Raw genomic sequence first — 21,162 nt, 5'->3', positions numbered from 1 at the left:
TAACTCCTACAAATAAAGTGTATACTTATACAACTTATATATCTGCATAATTTAACTACTACAAATTGATTAGTGATAAATTAACATACTTGTAATTATATTGAGAAAATACATTTTAAGCGATTACGAAAAAACATATTGTTGAAATTTGAAATAATACATTTTGTAATAATCCTAAATGTAATAATAATATGTATATGTAATAATAATATATATGTAATAATCCTAATGATAATATTATATAAAATTTTATTTTTTAGAAATCTTTCCAAGAGTTCCATATTGAAGATTTTTTGTAGTTCCATATTGCCGTAATCCAGTGCCACGAGTTTTAAATATTCTTTTTTTCACTATCGAATTATTTTTATCCTATTTGTATAAAATAATATCTTAATTTTATTAATCAGATATAAAATATATGAAATTTCAAAGAAAACTTATCTGAAAATATTACTTCATTTTTTTTCTCCTGCTGTTTCTTTATTTTTATATTCGATTGCGTTATATTTTTATTTTGAGAGAAATTAGGATAGTTTTCTGTATATTCAACAATCTATAAAAATAGTATTATTTTTGCTTTATCTTGTATTATTAAAAAAAGTAATATTAAACAATAAATTTCACCTTTGTTGGAGAATTTAACTGGTATCGAAGTTTCCTATTTTGTGACAATACCTATAATTACATAAATTCAATATAAATTCATTTATACACACAAAGTTAACATGTTATATGTATAACTTACAGTTTGTGATTCATTGTTAACTTCTATATCACTAAAGTTATATATATCTTGTTCCAGATCCGACATTTCGTTTTTATCTTTAGATATAGCTTTCGACCTATCTACATTTTCTTGGTCTTGAAATTGTTGCTCTTTCATTTCACGAACTTGACTTGTTTGCGTTTGGCTTTCTATTTCTTTAATTCTTGTTTCAATTATATTATCGTTAGATTCTACTAGTGGTTGCATTCTTGTTCCCAAGTTTTCCTGCAGTTTGTTACGATTTGCTATTGTACATTGATCAGAATTTGTTTGTCTATTTTGATTATCTTTGTTCATTTTGTTTAAAGCTTCATTTAATTTTAAAAAGGCACAATGTTGTGTAGTTACTGTTTTCGTCATTTCTGTTAATTTAACATCATATTTTTGTTTTAAGGATGTTATTTCTGCCTCGTGTTTCTCTTTTAATAAGTTATAAGCGTGCTCCAGTTCCTATATGCAAGAAATGAATTTGAGTGACTATTTGTAAATTTACAATTTTTAATTATTTCTTAAAATTATACCTGTATTTTTGAATGCTTCTCTAAAATCATTCGTTCTTTTTCTCTTTCTAAGAATTCAATTTTTCTATTCAATTCTACTATCTTATGTTCGTTATCGCGTTTCATAATATCCAAAGACTGCTCAAGATTTAAATTACGAACTTGTGTCTCCTTTAATTTGTTTTCTACATTTATGAAATCATTTTGCACGTTACGGTATTTATTGTCAATTATCTCAAGATCTTGAGCTAAACTAGATTCTAGTTCTAGTCTTGTATTTAAATTTTCTTGTAATTTCTCGACCTATTGTGAGGTGTAGAATGTATTTATTATATATAAAAGAATATTTAAAGGAAATCATAAGATCACTATACTTCTTCTGTTCTCAATTGCAGTTGTTTTGATAGTTCTCCTTCTCTTCCGAATGACGTTTCATATTTTGAACTTAATTCTGTGTTGCGATAAAGCAAATCTCCGATTTTATTTCTGTCGCAAAACCAATAAAGTAACAGAGTTTAAAATATGTATTTAATTAATCTAAATTCACAAAACGCTTACTTGTATGTAGAGATCTCCTCCTGCAATTTTACAATTTTATCGTCTTTTTCAGCTAACGCGGTACTTAGGTCTTGTTTTTCTTCCGTAATCTTCTGTAATTGCACTTGCAGTTCTTGATTCATCGACGTGAGATTTTCTTGCTTCTGGAATCATAATCGTTTACAATATTTCACACGTTTATTACATCTATGATAACAATGGTGATAAAACAAGTAAAATATTTTCCTTCCATCGAAGGAGACAAGATTGCACACGTCTTTCTACTCAAAATAGGAACATTAAAGTAAAAAGGAAGAAAAATGTAGAGATCAAAAATATTATATTTCTGACCTTCATTAATTCTAATTTTTCTTCTGCATGAACATTGTGCAAATAATTTTTTTCTGAAGTCGATTTATCCTTCATATCTTCGAATTGTTTTTTCAATTCGGTCTCAGCAATCATCATTCCATGTATCCTAATAATGAATTAAACAAAAATTGACCATTACTTATATAATAAGTCATTCATAAATTTTTCCTAAGTACCTTTTCTCTTGATCCTTTAGTTTGTTTTCAATTGTACTAACAATATTTCTCTGTGCATCATCTATACAAGAACATATTAACCAAAATTAAAACAAATATATTTAAACAAAGTTTCTAGTGAAATTTACGTATCTATGAACCTTTCAATTTCATAGTACTTAATTCCTGTTGTAGTTTCTTCACCGTTGACTGTTGTGTAATAATGACGTCGTTATATAACTTTGATAAATTATCCTTGTGCTGCTGAAACCCCTTCAGGCTCTCCGATATTTCATCATAATAATTAGTAATTGATTCCCAATCGCTGTTCAATCTAAACATTAATACTTCTATAGCAATCATTCTTTAACTGCAAGGAATGTATAAATAATCTATGACAAATATGTTACTGTTGCAAAATGTCCTCTTTAGCTCGCAGCTCGGCCTCGTGAGATGCAGAAAGTGAAGATATAGTTTCTTCAGCACTCTGCAGCTTCTTCTGCAACTTCTGAATCTTCCGTTCTTCAATTCCATACATTCGCCTCATTTCTTCCGTGATGGAATTTTCTTGTGTCTGTTTATTTAACATTTGTTCAATAATCAAACTTTATTCGATACTTTTCAATAATGACTTTTTAGTAGAATAAAAGACAATAGAACAATTTTGAAAGTAATATCGCTCGTTTAATAAGTCTCCATTATTTTATAATATTTTTAGATTATAAACTTGTTTTCTTTTTGAATTTTTCATGTTGTTCCATTGTCTTTAAATGCTTGATATAGATGCATGAATAAAGAATGGACGATAGAACAAAAATTATAATCACTACTGTTTGGGGCAATGCTGTTCGAACACCCGTAAGTTTGTACCACTGTCCTATTAAGGTATTGACGAATTTTCCGCTTGGAGATGTTTTCTGAATCTTTTCGAGGCTCTCCTTATGAGGTGACGGAATCTTTCGCTTTGTGCATTCTAAGTGCAATTTCACGTCTTTTCTAAAAGACCCTACGGTAAAACATTTCATACATTTAGTATTTAGCTAAGATGATTTATGTTACTTTTATATAATATTATGAATAGATCACGGATAATCGTGCAAATTTATATTTTTATAAATTACGCTAAACGAATAGAGCTTAAACAAAGACTTGGTTTATCTATTAAAAATTACAACGAGTATTCTACTTTGGACATTTTACATATATCATGTATTCTGTATATCTTCGTACCTTTATATTTCGTATAAATGCATGAAAGTCTAACTATAAATTTATTATAATGAATATATTATACCGCTACTTTGAGGAGTTTTCGGATGTCTATTCGGGCTATTTTGAGGAGTAGAATGAATCCTACGTTTAACTTCCGACAGTATATCTTTCCTTTCAGATCCTACAAAACAATTACAACTTTACTTATTGTTCACAAGTGGAAATGTAGGTAGCTAAAGCTTACCAGCATCTCGTGGCGTTCTCTGTAATTTTTTTGGAGTTATGTTGCAGGATGCGAATTCAAATCTGCGATTATCTTCCTCTTGCTGCATCTTTTGCATTTATTGCGATCGTGACTGAATTAGAACGTAAACAAAAATTAATTGACAATGTGACAAACTTTACGTATTAACAATAGAATTCCTGTAATAATGATATTATATGAATATCATTAAATCAAAATAATTATATTATATAAAATTGTTTGTTTATATGGAGATAAATATTTCTATCAATAAAATTATTTTTCCGCACAGATTATTATTTGATTGTAAAAGATATGACAAATTTTTTCTAAAAATAGATATGAAATAACAAACGGTAGTAGAAACGGCCCTATAAGTAGGCTGATTAATTTCGGACTTTACTACGTAAGTAAGTACAAGCACTATCGATATCCTGTGTATTAAACTTTAATCGATATTACATGAAATACTAACATCTTTTAATAACAATAAAGTAAAGCATTATATGTACACATGTAATTTGATCGTGTTTTCTAGAGGAAGAAAAATTATTTAAGAACACAGTTTTTAAAAATAATCTTTTCTTTATTTGTAGAGTTTAAATAATAAACGTTGTAAATGCAAAAATTATTTTAACTTTTAGCTCTATGATGAAATATGTACTATTATATTCGCAAAAAATGTTAATTTTTATGTAATTGAACAATACAAAAATTAACATTCGTAATTTTATTAATTAATCTTATACATTTTTATCATTTATATTTTCTTCTAAATGCATAAAGTTAATAAACTCTGAAAATACACGAAATTCAAGTAATAAACAATTTAAATATCAAAGCTAACAAATATGCATATACTGTTTCCTTATTCTTCATTCATACCTCTTATATCATTTATTTCAACATCTCAATAGTAAGTAAAAGTTCCCCGTCTTTCTATTTTTATATTCATTATAATCCTGTTCAATTAGTTACTGAATGCACGTGTTACAGTCGGTAGATATATCAATAAAAATTTTATGATATATGAGATTAATCATCGACCATTCAAATGGGTAACCATGCGTTAAATCGAATGCGCATCTTTATGGTCCATGTAACAATAGCCTCTTAATAATCGACCACGTGTCAGGACTAAACCTTATCAGTTAACAAGGGAGAGTCTATGCTAGGAGTTCTTTAATAATGTATATCTAATATTGTAGTATTAGTGATTAATGTATTAGATAACAATAATTTTTCAACAACTTCTTGAAATTGGTTTTTTAAAATGAGTCTCTGATGTTGGCTATATGTAAAATGAATAGATATGTCAAAAGAAGGAAGATACTTGCGACTCCCTAGATTATTTAGAATATTTCCTAGAAATGTTATTTCCGTCTCTTACTATTAGTCAATAAATCATTCCTGTATATATATTTTTTTCATATCGTTTATTTTGACTAAATAATCTCTTCCTTGCTAAGTGATCACATTTGAAGTATAAGGAGAAAAATGAGGAATGTCCTTTTTTCGTGATTTTCCAGTTTATAAGACATTTTTGTTTGTGAGAACTGGGACTGTAGAACTATCACATCATCAATAATTATAATGTTCAAAATATCTCTACAACATAGCTCATTAAAGATTTAATACATTTGTTAAAAAGAGGGAATATGCATTCTTTAGCGGAACAAAACATAGATAAAAATAAATATTAATCTTTCACTAATCATTTTTTTCATTCGTTAAATTTTGTTCTTTTATATTACAATTAATAAAATATTACAATTCAATTTTTTCAATAAAGATATTTTGCGATATTTCTTGTTTTCTCCTTTACTTCCCTTACTCTTCATTTCATCCTAACCTGTGGCCAATGACCAGGGCAGTATTATAACTCATATACAATACCTATCATTTAAAACATTCTTACTTATATCATACATATCATACATATCATTATACCAACAGATAAAGCTAAATTTCAAAACAAGTCCAATATATTATAAAATAACTGTTTTATAAATATACATAGCAGAAAAATATGGAGAACTAAAATATTGACTACTTACTCGTTTATACATATCATTACATCAATAGATAAAGTTAAATTTCAAGACATTTCTGATATATTATAAAATAATTTCTCATAAACGTAACAGAAAAATGTTTGAGGCTAAAATGAAAAAGAAATGTATGACAGCAGAGTGTTTGCTGAAACATATTGGCGCGGTAAATCAATGGCGCAGCTCCATAGCGCATGTGAGATTTCACGGAGTCTGAGGTACTGCTGATTGGAAGGGGCTAAATATCTCTCCCTTCTCACGGGGATGCTCGCGAAAGGAAGTCAAGCCAGTATACGTGCCGCGGCAGCCTAATATACAGCGGAGCGGTGACAGGTGAGTCAGGGGCACTTTTTGTCAAGCAAAAAAATCATAACGCCGAGATGAAGGAGCACGAGACAACGGGTGCTTGTCAGAAGAAACCGACGAAACTGCGTAACCTCATCTACAAAACCGAGGCTTTTGACTCTCTGCATGCTGGAAATGCCGAGGTACATATAACGAAAGAGACACTTTACAAGCATAAATAATTTTTATTTCTGTTTTCTCCTTTTCATTCCCTTCTGCTTCTTTAATTTTTTATTTGCGTGTTTTGTAGGTTACTTTCTTTTATGTATCTATCTTGGGGAATTTTTTATTTGGAAACTTCGGGCTGTATTTGACGTTGGAAATTGCACGGTAGCGAATAGTGTGAGAGTTCAAATGAGATTGCGAGTGTGGGCGAATTTGTAACAGAGCGAGTCAATACTATCGAAAAACGAGAGTTTGGTGGTCCACTAGTTGCGCGGAAATATGTATACTTACATTCGTTCATAAGTACTAGAACACTTACAGGAGAATAAGGAAAACTCTGACAGACCATTAGAAATCTATTAATCCTCGTTTAGAACTTCGTTAGACTAACGAATTCATACTTTTTTGACTTCAAGTTTCATATAATAAATTTAAATGGTATCTTTATTTATATTCATCATATGTCTTAGTTACTGTTTTAGTTACTATTTAGATGTTCATATTACTAGGTTTTTGATTATATTATAATTATATTAATAACAGTTATATATAATATTATAGATATATATGTATATTTAGAATTATTATAATTAATATTGTATACATATATAGTTGGAGATAATTTCATAAGTTATTTTTTTAGCTATTGAATTCATCAAAATTCTTTCTATGTGTTTTGGACCATTAATTATATAGATGGCAAAAATAAAATTTTTACGAATAGTTTTCTTCTACAATCTCTCTATAATTTTCTCTCTATAATCTTTTTATGTGTTTTAGATAATAATGTTATTCTATACAAATACAAAATTCTGACCGATTAATTATTTCTCTAACAATCTAGATTAATTATTACAGTGCACAAAATTAGCAAATGTCCTAATATTTATGAACCGAAGTATATGTAATGTAATTATGCTGCTCAAAACAGTCGGGAGATTGAGTTTTGAAATAATTGAAATAAATGAAACATAATATTTTTCTCGGGGATCCAATTTATATGAAACTGGTAAATAACTGATTAGAAATTAAACTGATTTGAATATACAATGAGATTAGTGTAATAATAATAATAATCTGATTTAAACGTGAAGCTGTTATTTTAATTAATAATACTCTTTTTTTACTACTTATAACGACCTAAGTAAACGATTAAAAAAATTTCTAATTTTTGGAAAAAATTGAATACTTGCTTAATTTTGTTACTTTCTTCAGAAAACATTGTGCTCTGGTCAAGTGTGTCTCGGTAGCATTATGCAACTACCGATTCATGGAACAGAAGCCCGTTCGAGAGAAGAGACCCTTGTGCATGCGAAAGATTTTCTCGAACAATATTTTTCTTCCATCAGAAGGTACAATGCATTCAAAACATGTTTTATATTTCTATGATATTTTATAGCATATTTTATACAATGATATTTATAATATTCAAGTTGTTAAGTAATATTTTTCCTTTAAAAAATAGATTAAACAGCGAAGCACATCGTATTCGTTGGGAAAGCGTGCAAAAGGAAGTTATGGCTACTAGCACTTATCAATTAACTGAAACTGAATTAGTTTTCGGAGCGAAACTAGCGTGGCGTAATGCCACAAGATGCATCGGTCGTATTCAATGGTCTAAATTGCAAGTACGTGACAATATGTGTCAATATGTCCTAATCAATCAAAACTTATATTTGAAGAATTAAAGGTATAGTCAGTATAAGTTTAGGAAGCTTCTTCTATCAAGTTCAAGATCGTTTCTACTAATACAAAGCTGAATATATAATAATTAACGATATAGAATTAAAGGTACAAAAATATACAGAATACGCATAATTTATAAAGTTAAAAATAAGTAAAAATATATCAAAATGCGTAAACTATCCAAAATATTTGAATAGTTATAGCATTTAATGAATTAAATAGTCGTCTATTCAGAACCCGTTTTTCAATTATATCCATAAAAATGTGAATTTGCATCTTCTCTACATTATCCAATTTGTTTCAATTCACGGATAAAATTAATAACAGAATAGAATGATATTCCACGAATTCTCATATATATGTAGATATTCATTTATTATAGGTGTTTGATTGTCGTTACGTTACGACTACCAGCGGCATGTTTGAAGCTTTATGCAATCACATTAAGTACAGTACGAACAAAGGAAACATTAGGTATTTCAACTGAAAAAATTTTCCATGGGATGCGTACTATTTATTTTTTATTATTTTTAGGTCTGCAATAACTATATTTCCACAACGTACAGATGGAAAACACGATTATAGAGTGTGGAATCAACAATTAATAAGTTATGCGGGATATAAAAATCCAGACGGTACCATAATTGGTGATCCTGCAAACGTTGAGTTCACCGAAGTAAGCTGATTAATTCCAATTGCCTTTTCCATTTCTAATTTAAAACTATCAGTCAACTTACTGTTTTTTACAGCTATGCATGAAACTAGGTTGGAGAAGTGCACGCACTCGTTTCGACATATTGCCGTTGGTATTGTCAGCAAACGGCCATGATCCTGATTATTTTGATATTCCAAGCGAACTTGTTCTTGAAGTACCTCTTAGTCATCCAACGTAAGTATTTTTGTTCGTTATTAATGTATTTTTGTAAAATTTATTAATGTCAAATAATTTTTACTTGTTCTATTCTAGATACGATTGGTTTGAGAAATTAGAATTAAAATGGTTCGCGGTTCCTGCCGTATCTGGAATGGTATTCGATTGCGGAGGTTTGGAGTTTACAGCCGCACCATTCAATGGATGGTACATGAGCACTGAAATTGGGTCGAGGGATTTATGCGATGTTCAACGATATAATTTACTAGAAGTAAATATTTTACGGAATTTTAATATTCATTCTTCTAGAGAAACGTGCTAAAATAAATTTTATTTTTAGACAATTGCAACTCATATGGGATTAGATACAAGAACATCCACTTCATTATGGAAAGACAAAGCCATGATAGAAGCTAATGTTGCTGTTTTGTATAGTTTTCAAGTATGTATATATAAATTGTAGATAATAATATTCAACATTTTTTATAAAAATTAATAATAAATCTTTTAGATGAAAAATGTGACAATCGTGGATCACCATACCGCTTCGGAATCTTTCATGAAACATTACGAAAATGAAATGCGATTAAGAAATGGATGTCCAGCCGATTGGCTCTGGATCGTACCACCGATATCAGGATCAGCTACACCTGTGTTTCATCAGGAGATGGCCCTGTATTATTTGAAGCCATCGTATGATGCTCAGGTTTTTATTGGATAAGTTATTTAGCACATCTCTATTTTATATTTATTATATTTCTTTACTGTAAAATAATAGGAACCTGCTTGGAAGACACATGTTTGGAAAAAGGGTCGCGATAAAAAATCAACATCTAAAAAGCCAAGGCGAAAGTTTCATTTTAAGCAAATTGCAAGAGCAGTAAAATTTACGTCTAAGTTATTTGGAAGAGCTTTATCTCGAAGAATAAAAGCTACAGTATTATTTGCTACGGAAACTGGCACCTCACAGATGTACGCTGAGAAACTTAGCGAATTATTAGGACATGCTTTTCACTCCCAGGTATTCATTATTTAATTAAATATCACAAAACTTTCAGTTTCAGTAAGTTCATTTTAAAGAAATAACGCCTGAAAAATACTTGAAGCTATCAATTTTAGGTACTCTGTATGTCGGATTATGATATCAGTAATATAGAACACGAAGCTTTATTACTGGTTATAACATCCACCTTTGGGAACGGTGATCCCCCAGAAAATGGCGAAGTAAATTTATATCTTTTGTATAAAAAGATTGAAACAAATTATGGTTTCATATATATTTTATCTTCTAGGCTTTCGCACAAAATTTGTACGCAATGAAAATGAATGAAACGTACATTAATAGTGGCAATAAGATAAGGTATTTATACATTTAAAATAATAAAATGATGAAATTCTTAAATTGAATCCCAATGATTTATACCATGATTTCAGCCTAGCGACCTCAAAATCGTTCATTAAAGCAAATAGTCAGACAGAAGTAAGCAATTCAAAGAAACTAGATAGACTGGATTCACTTCGTGGTTCTACCACAGATTCTCAAACGGAAGACACTTTTGGTCCTTTGAGCAACGTCAGGTATAGATATTTATTTAAAATTAACTTATAAATGTGAAACGAAGCTTATATTCCCTTTTATAGATTTGCTGTTTTCGCATTGGGATCATCAGCATATCCAAACTTTTGCGCATTTGGTCGCTATGTGGATAACTTGCTAGGCGAATTAGGCGGAGAACGACTGTTGAAATTGGCACAAGGAGATGAAATGTGTGGACAGGAACAAACGTTTCGGAAATGGGCAGCCGATACTTTCGCTGTTTGTATCTTATTACTATAATCTTTTATATATTATTATGCAGTAATTTTTAAGCATTTCTCATAACAATTCCAGGTTGCGTGTGAAACTTTCTGCTTAGATGACGATGATACTTTACTTGAAGTTGCTTTATCTTTAGGCTCAGAAGCTTTGTCGGCAGCTACTGTTCGGTTTGTAGAAGCTGAACCACAACTAATTGGAAAAGGTATGTTATCTATAACTGTTTATAAATTATAAATTTTATAATTGTAATATTTCAGCTTTAAGCAAATGTCACAATAGAAACGTGACTACTTGTAATATGTTCCGAAAAACAAATTTAAGCGGTGATTCATCGAGGTAATGATATATTTTAAATAATAATTTTATAATTATACAATGAACTTTGACTTTACGATCTTATATAGTGGAACTACATTACTTCTGGAACTCGATGATATAGCAGGTATGGAAATACAATATAAGCCTGGTGATCATTTGGGAGTTTTCGCATGTAATAGATCAGAATTGGTAGAAGCAATTTTGGAACGAGTACAAACTCCCTTTGATCCAAATACACCGATTGAATTGCAAATACAGAAGCAATCCCACACACCGAATGGTTAGCATTAACATTATTGAAAATATTAAGTCTCGTTATTGTTCAGTAGCAATAAATTTCTTTTTCTTTGTTATATAGGAATCGTGAAAACGTGGATGGCACATGATAGGTATCTTCCTAATTCCTTGAGAATATTACTGAAAAGATTTTTAGATATCACGATACCACCAACACCAAACCTTCTTAGATACTTTGCATCGATTGCTACAAATCCAAAAGAACAAGCTCAACTCAACCTTTTAGCTTCTGTAAATATTATATTAATCTTCAATTTGAAAAAATTTAATTACCAAAAGCATGAAAAAATCTGGAAAATCTTTTCTTCTTTTTAAATATAGGATCCAGCAGCATACGAGGATTGGAGACATTGGAAGTTCCCCAATTTAGTAGAAGTATTAGATGAATTTCCATCCGTGAAACCTTTTGCGCCCTTATTATTACTCCATTTAACTCCTTTACAACCGAGATTTTATAGTATTTCTTCTTCTCCGGATGTACATCAAGGACAAATACATCTTACCGTCGCTGTTGTACAATATAAAACACAAGGTATCTAATTTTACATACAATCCCTGAATTATCTAGAGACCTTATTTTGCTTAAAAATATAATTATTTGTAAAAAATTAGGCGGTTCTGGGCCAGTTCATTATGGAGTTTGTTCTAATTATCTACGTGAAATATCAGATGGAGAACCTTTATATGTATTTGTACGTAGGTAAGTTCGTATTTGTAAAAGCAATTTTTATTAATATAATTTTAGCAGATGTAGTAAAATATGATATATTTCTTTCTACATTTAGTGCACCTAACTTTTATATGCCAATCGAACCAAAAGCGCCAATGATACTAGTTGGTCCGGGAACTGGAATTGCTCCCTTCCGTGGTTTCTGGCATCATCGCCTTGCACAAATGAAATATCAACCAGGTATCATAGTTTATGATATATTATAATATTCTTAAAATAAATACGGAATAAAAAATTTGTAGATCTTGAGTACGGAAATGTCTGGTTATTTTTTGGTTGTCGTCAAAGAAGCTTAGATCTGTACAGACAAGAAAAGGAAGAAATGGTAAAGGTTGGCGTTTTAGATAAGGTTTTCTTAGCTCTTTCGCGAGAACCTGGATTGAAAAAGGTTGCAATTTAAAATGTTTTTTAAAGAATTTTTAACATTACTTTGTAGTATTTGAAATATTATAGTTATATTAATTTTAACAGACATACGTACAAGATTTAATTCAAGCAGAAGCTTCACAAATTTATGATATGTTGGTGTACGAAGGAGGTCATTTTTATGTTTGTGGCGATTGTACAATGGCAGAAGATGTTTATCAAACTTTGAAACATATTATACAGACTCATGGTGAAATGACTGATAAACAGGTCGAGGCGTATATGTTATCATTACGCGTAAGCCATATCACAATTTTATGTCTAAATATTCAATTTCAATTACTTATATAATTGTTTTTTAGGATGAAAATCGTTATCACGAAGACATATTTGGTATTACTTTAAGAACAGCAGAAGTACATAATCGATCGAGGGAAACAGCAAGAAATAGAATGGCTGCAGAGCCTTAAATCTTATTGTGATGTACATGTAACCTTGAAAAATTTTCAACAATTTTGTAGATAGTTTTCAATTATGCATATCATGCATTCTTATGCAAAAACTAAATGGAAAAATATTGAGATGTCCTTATTCTCTAATATGTCGTACCGTTACATAATTTACTATAGTTTTATGATAATTATAAATATTATAATGTACAAGTTTCTAGTATTATATGCGTGTATATTTTTGATGGTACTACTTAACTACTTAGATTTGAATTAAATAATAGCAAGATTAGTATATCTTTGTTTTTTAGTAAAAAGAGTAAAAATACATATCTAAATAACATCTTGCTCATTGTGAAATTAATCAATGTTTCAACAAATTCATATTAGCAATAATGCGTTATTAGAAAGATATAAAACGTGCAATATAAAGTACTGAATATATTCTATTGCATTTATTTAATGAGTTTCAATATATTATGTTTCACCTCCATATTTATATAAAAGTCAATAGTTGAAGTACATACAAATAAAATCATTTATATCAGAAGGAATTTTTATTTACAGTAAACCACATTCGATGTTCATGAAAAATTTGACTTCAACTATATATTATTTTATTAAATAATTTAAATTAACTATATTTATTCGTTTTCATTTAATCAAACATATTTTCATATTTAATTATAATGAACGAAAAGTACATATGATTGACTAATTCCATTTTCATTTTTCACTTATACAGCAGCATCAATGCCAGGTTTTTGTTTCTCACTAATATTGGCTAACAATTTCTTTATTTCTGCAATAGCTTTGCCAGGATTCAGACCCTTTAAAAAAACATATAATTTTACACTGAAGAATTATATTTTTTAGATCATTTAAAATTACCTTTGGACAAGTACGAGTACAATTCATAATAGTGTGACAACGATATACTGAAAATGGGTCTCGCATTTTTTCGAGACGTTCCTTTGCTTTGGTATCACGCGAATCAATAATCCATCTGTAAGCCTGCATAAGCACAGCAGGTCCTAAGTACTTATCACCATTCCACCAATATGATGGGCAAGAGGTACTACAGCAAGCACATAAGATGCATTCATAGAGACCATCCTATATCACAAAAATTATATTTTATTGTGCTATTACTAATTACTACACATTATTGCATTAGGATAAAAAATATAAAATTCCATTAACAATTATAATATTTAATTACCAATTTTTTACGGTCTTCAACACTCTGCAAATATTGTTTTGAACCACTTTCCTGTCCATCACCACGTTGCAACCATGGTTGTATACTTTTATACTGGTTATAAAAGTTATTTAGATCTGGTACTAAGTCTTTTACGATATACATATGTGGTAGGGGATAAATCTTACTAGTTGAATTTGTATCAGTATCAATTTTGCTGAAATAACACCAATCAGGATTTATATTTTAAATCTAACTTTGTGTTATTATTGAAAATTGTTCAATAAAGGTAATTAGTATATACCTTATACATGCTAATGTATTTGTACCACCAATGTTCATAGCACAAGAACCACAAATGCCTTCACGGCAAGAACGACGGAAAGTTAAAGTTGGGTCAATTTCATTCTTAATTTTAATTAATGCATCCAATATCATAGGACCACAGCTATAACAAAGTTTGAATTAAAATAATACAGAATTACAAAAAAAAATTTTTTAAATAAACTTACGTGTTTAGATCCACTTTATATTCTTGCATATATGGCTTTTCATCTGGCTTATCTGGATTCCAACGATACACAGCAAAGGTTTTTAATTTGGCTGCAGCATTTTGATTTGCAGAAATATGAAATCTTCTAACCTAAATCAATGAAGACTAATATAATAATGAATTTAAATAAAAATAGCTAGTTAATATGAATTATTGTATAAAATAGTGTTATCTTTTTTTATTTAATTAGATAGATGTATTTAATCTTATACTATTGATTATGTGCCAATTACAGTTACGAAATTTTCTCACAAATATAATAATACATTTAACGGAATATTTATTTAATTGAATACGTTCTATTTGAATATTTGCCAATAAAGAATTTATCGACAATAAAAAATTATTTATTAATAAAATAAGAAACTAGAATTATATACTGACAGTCTGTCCAATTATTACACTAAATTAAATAAAAAATAAAATAATGGTTTGAACAAAAGCATCGCGTAACATTATTTAATTAATTATTGTTCTCATTGTTGTGACATTGTTCTCAATGTTTAAGTATAAATGTCAAAATATATAAACGAAAAAAACAATGGAATTGACATCGATGATGCGATAGATTAAAGTTAGGTTTTATTGTAGGTTTGCACAACACTTTGCAACATAAGCAGAAAAAGAATCTATAACTAAGAAAGTGTGATTATTTAATTATCAATATGAGTTTTATCAATACTTACTTGCCGAAGTGCATTTTTGCAAGCCTGCGGTGTAATACCAGCCATTTTTTAAAATGAATTAGGGTGAAGACGTTTGCGGTACCTGTGTTATGTAAGCTACGCACGTGAGGATGTACCAACCTTTCTGTGATCTTTGCTTGGGTAGAAATGTGTCTTAATCCACTGTCAAATTTCATATCAATGTCAATGACACGCAAGGAGTTACTCAATAGAATTGCTTAAAATTAAAAAACTTTTATTTGTTGATAATATCTGCATTACACAACTCCCAAATATATTTTGTGTAATATAATTAATATACTAGATTAAAATATGGATTCATTTTATTATATAAACTAAATTTGTTATACTTTATATACTACTCATTGACATTTAATTATAAATATCACCTATTATTCTTAAATGTATCTATATGCTTCTTATCAGTTTTTTATGTAGTTCCACTTTGAATAATTCAAAGAATTTATTCGTACTTTTAAACATGGATAATATAAAATATATCTTAATTGGATGAAATGCTTAAATTAGACAAAAACCAACGAAATGTATTTGTAAAAATTGATAACATTCAAAGTTTTCGCATGCATATATAAAAATATGACGTATATATATCTGTGTATATAAATTTTATTAATGTATGTTATATGCAGTGGAATTGTTAACTTGTACCATCATGTATAGGTAACATACTTTTTGTATTTATTTATTTTAAATACTCCATTCAATATAAACTGTATATTGCTCATTTATCTAGGTTATGTTTCGTATGTGTGTTCCATTTCCTAAATTACCATTCTTAAGATAATTTCTTAAAATAATTGTAGATACTAAATTATGTAGTGCATATTAAATATAATAATCATAAAAAAAGGAAATTTATAATATGAAACAAATTATTATAATACATAACCTAACTAATATTTGTACATTTCACTTGCAAGCGTTCCTAAATATTTCAATAACTGTTATATTTTTAGAAATTTAAACAATAGTCATTATCATTTCACTCGCATATATATTTTCTCATAATTTTAAAACTTTCCTTTTAATAATATTATGTAAGTAACAATGTGTTATAATTGTTAAAATAAAATATAAAATTTGTTTTTATGATTAAAGAATAATAAAATAATATTTTTTTCGGTGAACCATTTAAATGCATAATCAAGAGATTTTTTTTAATTTTTAATTAATTTCTATGATAAAAGTATTAATGTCATTTTCAGACCGATTTTATTGCTTGAAAATGCTGTTCTTCAAAATAAGCAAAATTTTAACAAACAATATATAGGAAGAATATATATGATTGCAAGAACAAAAGAATATGAAGGTCGTAAATTAGTAGGGTGAGTTTTCTAAATTTAAGAATTGTCAATTTTAAATTCATCGGTACCTCACGAAGGAACTAAAAATATTATGACAAGTTCTTTATATACCCAGGTTCTCAATGGAACAAATATACGATGTCGTAGCTGACGTGCAAAATTATAAAAATTTTGTACCATTTTGTAAAAAATCCGACGTTATATTCAAAAGTGATGATATGCTCAAAGCGAACTTAGTAATAGGATTTCCACCTATAAATGAAAGTTATACATCAAAAGTGACGACAATGCGGCCGCGTTTCGTAAAAGCTGAATGCTCAGATGGTAGATTATTTAATCATTTAAATACGTTATGGCTTTTCAGTCCAGGATTAAAAAATAATGCACAAACTTGCGTCATTGATTTTTCTTTGTCGTTCGAATTTAAATCACTAATTCATTCGCATTTGTCGAATCTATTTTTTAACGAAATCGTGAGACAAATGGAAAATGCCTTCCTTGATGAAGCTAAACGTAGATATGGAAGGCCATGTATTAAAACAGTACGATTAGAAAGATGATGTAGAATAATATTAAACTAATAAATAATTAATGACAATATTGTATAATTTATAAATAAAAGCACTTCTTAAACGTTTTCCTTTTTCTGATTTGTAAATTTTTCTCAAGTCAAGGTTGTATAAATTATAATATTATATATATAATATTTTTAAGAAACTACTTACACTTGAAGTAGTATATATTCTAATATACATATCTGGTATATGATAATATATATATATATGTATATATATTGCAAATATTTAACATCTAATTATAAAATTATTACAAATTGTTTTTTATATGTAATAATTTTTTATGTTACTACGGATGTTACAAAATTAAAAGATTAAATATTTGAAAACCAAAAATAAAGTAGTATTAACTGATTAAGATAACTGAAACTTATCAATGATTTTTTGATGTTTAAGACTATTAAATATGTGATTTAACAATGACGTAAGATTGAGTCATTGCCAGTGTATCTATGTAACTCAAGATATGTGCACGTGTATGTATCTTTAAATGTTTAATAGCATAGTATATCTTTATCGCTACTAAACAAACACAATTATTGATTTTAGGTATTAGTACTATACATGCCTTCGTAATCACGTAAATTTGATTCAAAATATCGTGAAGGGAAGGGAATATTCTTTTTCGTAAAGATGTGTACGGTGATTGCAACTTTAACTAGTCAAACAGTATTCATCCCGCGGGAAATGATGTATTTTAGTAGAAATATATCGCGATTTTATCACAGTCGTCAAAAATTGTGTTGTGTGGATAATTTTCTGTTAAGAAAGCATTCTTTATTTTCGTTTCTTGTTGATACGTGGAGTATATCGAGGATACGTTATAGCGCGGGAAGCAAAATAAATTTTCCTGAATCCTTAACGAAGGAAAAGGCGAAAGAAGTAGCCTCTAAGCTTACCTTGGAAGAACGAAATCTTTTTTTAAAAGTTCTTGAAGAATGTAAATCGGAAGAGGATAGAGTTGGATATCAAGGTAATTATTTTTTCTACAAATTATCATTAGACTGCGGATATTTATGTAAATTCATATTTCTATAAATATAATTAAGAAGGTAGGTAGACAATTGTTTTGCAAATGCAAATATAGAAGTATTCTATTTCAGGTATTCTATATATTTTTACATATGATGTGCATTTTATGCACTTTTTTATTTTTGAATTTTTCATAAATGCATAAAAATCTGCAGTTTATTTACCACTAAAATAGAATTATTTTTTATAAATCTGATGAATAATGTATGAATGAATTTTGCTTGTACAACATTTATGAGAATTATTCTTCTATTCCTTTAAGACCAATTAGCTGCTTTTCGATGGTGTAATAAACTTGGACGGCCTAGCAAAATATCATTAGGGGATATGGATCCTACAGGCACTTATTGTCCTGTACCAGAAGATTGGTTTATGCGCAAGTATGGTAAGGGCTTAAGAATATTATTTAATTTTTGTAATAATCAGTAATTAACAATTTATAATTTTAAAATGAAATATAATAGCTTTTGCATCACTACTAAAGTAGATTGCAATAATAGAATTCTATATTACTAAGATTTAACTTTTTTTTATATTAATGATCTGAATTTCAAAGGTAAAAATATTTATTATTATCATATTATGATTCATTGCAATTTTCATTATTCTTTAACAGTATAAAAAATTTTCTTCCATTGCATTCTACATGGGCATCAATTTGTAAGTTTATTTTAATATGCACTAAACTAGTATTTTATATGCAACTGTTTTAATTGTGTTTTAATTCTTTTACTTACTTCTTCTATTCTAACTGAACTTTCTGGATGTTTTAAAAAGACAACTACAGAACCACACTTAGGTAATATATTACATTACATGTACATACTTATTATTGTTTTTAACACAATATACATAATGCTATATGGTAGCTTAAGGGAAATTTAAACTATTTAAGTTATGTTTTTATATTATACTCTTTTTAAACAATATATAATGATAAATATTTACAAATGTTATAAAGAAACGTTTCTTAACACAAATTTTCTTATACATTTCACATTTTTTTAAACAATATATGCTATTTTTGAATAATAACTCTCACAATTTCATTAAGTAACTTTGATACATTTATGATTTAAGATGTTGAACACTTTGAAAAAAGCATATTTTTTACAAGAACTTTATAATGAGTTTCATCTATTAATTCAACAATGAACATAATGAATGCAGCCAGATACCTGTATAAAAATAAGTTGAACATTTAGGTAAATAATTTTAGAAATTTTCATTATATAAAAAAAGATCATGTTAAAATATTTTTACAATTTAATTTTTGCTACTTCCACTAAATTTTCATGTGGAATGTTTCATGTTTTTGCATGCTAAATATTCTTTTCATATTGTAGAACATATTCTAAAACAGAATACTTAACTTAATTTTACACAGAATACAGATATATTTAGCATATATGTAGCAAACTTTAATGTAAGTACTTTTTAGATAAAAAAAAATGTACTTTTATTTGAATAAAATTTTTTTCATAATCTTGTGTACTTAATTAATTAATTACTTATCCTATAGATTTTCTTTTATTTGTTGTTAGGTAATTAACCATAGTAAATATTCCTCATGTAAATTATATAATGTTATCATTTCATGCCAATCTTTAGTAACTTTCCTATCACTTATAAAGTTATTAAACATGATTAAGTTTTGTATATATAAAGAAATGAATGCATGAACCTTTGTCATTTATGTGTTGTAACACAAGAATCATATTTTTCATAGTTACTTATTAATTAATTATTATCATGTTATAAAAAGACACACATTTACATTTTTTGTTTTCCTCTTGCAGCTGAAACTGTTCCAGAACCAACTACAAAAGATCTAGTATTAGGTATGAATTTTAAATATTAACATTCAACAAATATATTTAAGAAACATATAAACTCAATTTTAAGTATTTACTAAAATAATCTATCTAATAAAATATAATAATTTTTTGAACTTGTTATTGTGAAAGATGTTTAATTAATATTATATAATGATATATAACATTCTTACAGTTGCAATTTCAAATGCAATTCCATTCATTGGCTTTGGTTTTCTTGACAACTTCATCATGATTGTTGCTGTATGTATTACGGATATATATTATGTATGTTCGAGTTTGTAATGTTGTCATTTCAGGGAGATCAAATTGAAATAATATTGAATAAAAAATTTCCAATATCGACTATGGCAGCTGCCGCGTTAGGAAATACAATATCTGATATAATAGGAATTGGATCTGTACATTATGTAGAACGTTTTGCTCAAAGTGTTGGTTTTAAAGCACCAAAACTTACTCCCATGCAGTTAAACCTACATAGAACAAAAGCAGCCGCTAATTTGGTATGATACATTCACTTTTACATTTCGTTTCAATTAAGAATTTACAACGAATAAGAAAATAATTTTTAATAATCCAGGGACGTGTTATCGGAGTTACAATTGGCTGCATTATTGGGATGACACCTATTCCTGTTTTTTCCTATTTTCATAATGGTGGTTGAAATTATAAATATTACACGCTTAAAAACTTTTACTATTATTACAATATTTACTTTTTATAGTAAATTGATGTACAATAGTAGAGAAAAAATTATCAACTTACGATATACTCGAGACCAAGTTTCGTAATTATTTGCAACATTAATTTATGACAATCATAGCGTTTATGTAATATTGTGTAATTTCTGTACAATGAATGTATTTAATGTATACATAATCTATAAAGTAATTGTAAATGTATTATCAAAACTGTATAAATAGCAGTAGTAACAGATAGATTATCCTGTGTCTTATATTCTGACATTATCATTTTTCTTTTTATTATTTAGATCTGTTTGTAGAGCTTATATCCTAAAGGTTGTCATAATTAAGAAAAACTAATGCCTCCATATTTCATATTCTTTATTGAA

At 28.1% G+C, this 21,162-nt stretch overlaps 5 protein-coding genes across 5 annotated transcripts; 3 read left to right on the top strand and 2 right to left on the bottom strand.

Annotated features, from left to right (window-relative positions):
• Nucleotides 1-48: 48 nt before the first annotated feature.
• On the bottom strand, nt 49-4,001 carry LOC100744162 (flagellar attachment zone protein 1-like). Its single transcript, XM_024370784.2, has 14 exons — nt 3,787-4,001; nt 3,625-3,723; nt 3,158-3,336; nt 2,741-2,904; nt 2,492-2,664; nt 2,352-2,412; nt 2,155-2,281; nt 1,825-1,967; nt 1,641-1,752; nt 1,288-1,569; nt 746-1,216; nt 625-675; nt 455-553; nt 49-369 (listed from the first exon to the last, which is right to left on the bottom strand). The coding sequence occupies exons 1-14, from the start codon at nt 3,881-3,883 to the stop codon at nt 250-252; spliced, it is 2,178 nt and encodes a 725-aa protein (XP_024226552.1). The 5' UTR covers nt 3,884-4,001; the 3' UTR covers nt 49-249.
• A 2,078-nt stretch (nt 4,002-6,079) lies between these two features.
• LOC100749227 (nitric oxide synthase, salivary gland) lies at nt 6,080-13,200 on the top strand. Its single transcript, XM_003485246.4, has 24 exons — nt 6,080-6,325; nt 7,563-7,699; nt 7,813-7,975; nt 8,416-8,507; nt 8,568-8,709; nt 8,783-8,922; nt 9,001-9,175; nt 9,245-9,346; nt 9,416-9,610; nt 9,683-9,925; nt 10,024-10,128; nt 10,197-10,264; nt 10,339-10,482; nt 10,546-10,720; nt 10,796-10,925; nt 10,981-11,059; nt 11,128-11,321; nt 11,400-11,569; nt 11,660-11,870; nt 11,951-12,038; nt 12,124-12,248; nt 12,311-12,456; nt 12,540-12,731; nt 12,797-13,200. Exons 1-24 carry the CDS (start codon nt 6,218-6,220, stop codon nt 12,902-12,904), a joined length of 3,432 nt encoding a protein of 1,143 aa, XP_003485294.1. The 5' UTR covers nt 6,080-6,217; the 3' UTR covers nt 12,905-13,200.
• Nucleotides 13,201-13,425: 225 nt separating this feature from the next.
• LOC100748676 (succinate dehydrogenase [ubiquinone] iron-sulfur subunit, mitochondrial) lies at nt 13,426-15,489 on the bottom strand. The gene is made up of 6 exons (XM_003485241.4): nt 15,324-15,489; nt 14,597-14,727; nt 14,389-14,532; nt 14,106-14,301; nt 13,775-13,999; nt 13,426-13,713 (listed from the first exon to the last, which is right to left on the bottom strand). Exons 1-6 carry the CDS (start codon nt 15,366-15,368, stop codon nt 13,621-13,623), a joined length of 834 nt encoding a protein of 277 aa, XP_003485289.1. The 5' UTR covers nt 15,369-15,489; the 3' UTR covers nt 13,426-13,620.
• A 205-nt stretch (nt 15,490-15,694) lies between these two features.
• LOC100749109 (coenzyme Q-binding protein COQ10 homolog B, mitochondrial) lies at nt 15,695-17,292 on the top strand. The gene is made up of 3 exons (XM_012391645.3): nt 15,695-16,004; nt 16,550-16,669; nt 16,764-17,292. Exons 1-3 carry the CDS (start codon nt 15,961-15,963, stop codon nt 17,206-17,208), a joined length of 609 nt encoding a protein of 202 aa, XP_012247068.1. The 5' UTR covers nt 15,695-15,960; the 3' UTR covers nt 17,209-17,292.
• A 423-nt stretch (nt 17,293-17,715) lies between these two features.
• On the top strand, nt 17,716-21,033 carry LOC100748911. The gene is given in 9 exon segments (XM_033324006.1): nt 17,716-18,196; nt 18,518-18,635; nt 18,872-18,898; nt 18,900-18,915; nt 19,033-19,054; nt 20,055-20,096; nt 20,266-20,333; nt 20,390-20,593; nt 20,671-21,033. Coding segments are annotated over 9 exon segments (921 nt in total). The 5' UTR covers nt 17,716-17,856; the 3' UTR covers nt 20,755-21,033.
• The last annotated feature ends 129 nt before the right edge of the window (nt 21,034-21,162 follow it).

This window comes from Bombus impatiens, unplaced genomic scaffold (assembly GCF_000188095.3).
Source record: "Bombus impatiens unplaced genomic scaffold, BIMP_2.2 scf_0049, whole genome shotgun sequence".
NCBI lineage: Eukaryota > Metazoa > Arthropoda > Insecta > Hymenoptera > Apidae > Bombus > Bombus impatiens.
Note: the sequence above shows the minus strand (reverse complement) of the source record. Positions and strands in the feature narration are given on the sequence as shown.

Coding starts and splice junctions, on each gene's coding strand:
- LOC100744162 (XM_024370784.2), bottom strand. CDS start 3,883: ATGCAAAAGATGCAGCAAGAGGAAGATAATCGCAGATTTGAATTCGCA. Junction 3,724..3,786: donor GAGAACGCCACGAGATGCTG/GTAAGCTTTAGC, acceptor ATTGTTTTGTAG/GATCTGAAAGGAAAGATATA. Junction 1,570..1,640: donor TGCAATTGAGAACAGAAGAA/GTATAGTGATCT, acceptor ACCTCACAATAG/GTCGAGAAATTACAAGAAAA.
- LOC100749227 (XM_003485246.4), top strand. CDS start 6,218: ATGAAGGAGCACGAGACAACGGGTGCTTGTCAGAAGAAACCGACGAAA. Junction 10,129..10,196: donor ATCCCCCAGAAAATGGCGAA/GTAAATTTATAT, acceptor TTTATCTTCTAG/GCTTTCGCACAAAATTTGTA. Junction 11,570..11,659: donor AACTCAACCTTTTAGCTTCT/GTAAATATTATA, acceptor TTTTAAATATAG/GATCCAGCAGCATACGAGGA.
- LOC100748676 (XM_003485241.4), bottom strand. CDS start 15,368: ATGGCTGGTATTACACCGCAGGCTTGCAAAAATGCACTTCGGCAA. Junction 14,000..14,105: donor TTGAAGACCGTAAAAAATTG/GTAATTAAATAT, acceptor TTTGTGATATAG/GATGGTCTCTATGAATGCAT. Junction 13,714..13,774: donor GTACTCGTACTTGTCCAAAG/GTAATTTTAAAT, acceptor GTTTTTTTAAAG/GGTCTGAATCCTGGCAAAGC.
- LOC100749109 (XM_012391645.3), top strand. CDS start 15,961: ATGTTATATGCAGTGGAATTGTTAACTTGTACCATCATGTATAG. Junction 16,005..16,549: donor ACTTGTACCATCATGTATAG/GTAACATACTTT, acceptor TGTCATTTTCAG/ACCGATTTTATTGCTTGAAA. Junction 16,670..16,763: donor GAAGGTCGTAAATTAGTAGG/GTGAGTTTTCTA, acceptor TTATATACCCAG/GTTCTCAATGGAACAAATAT.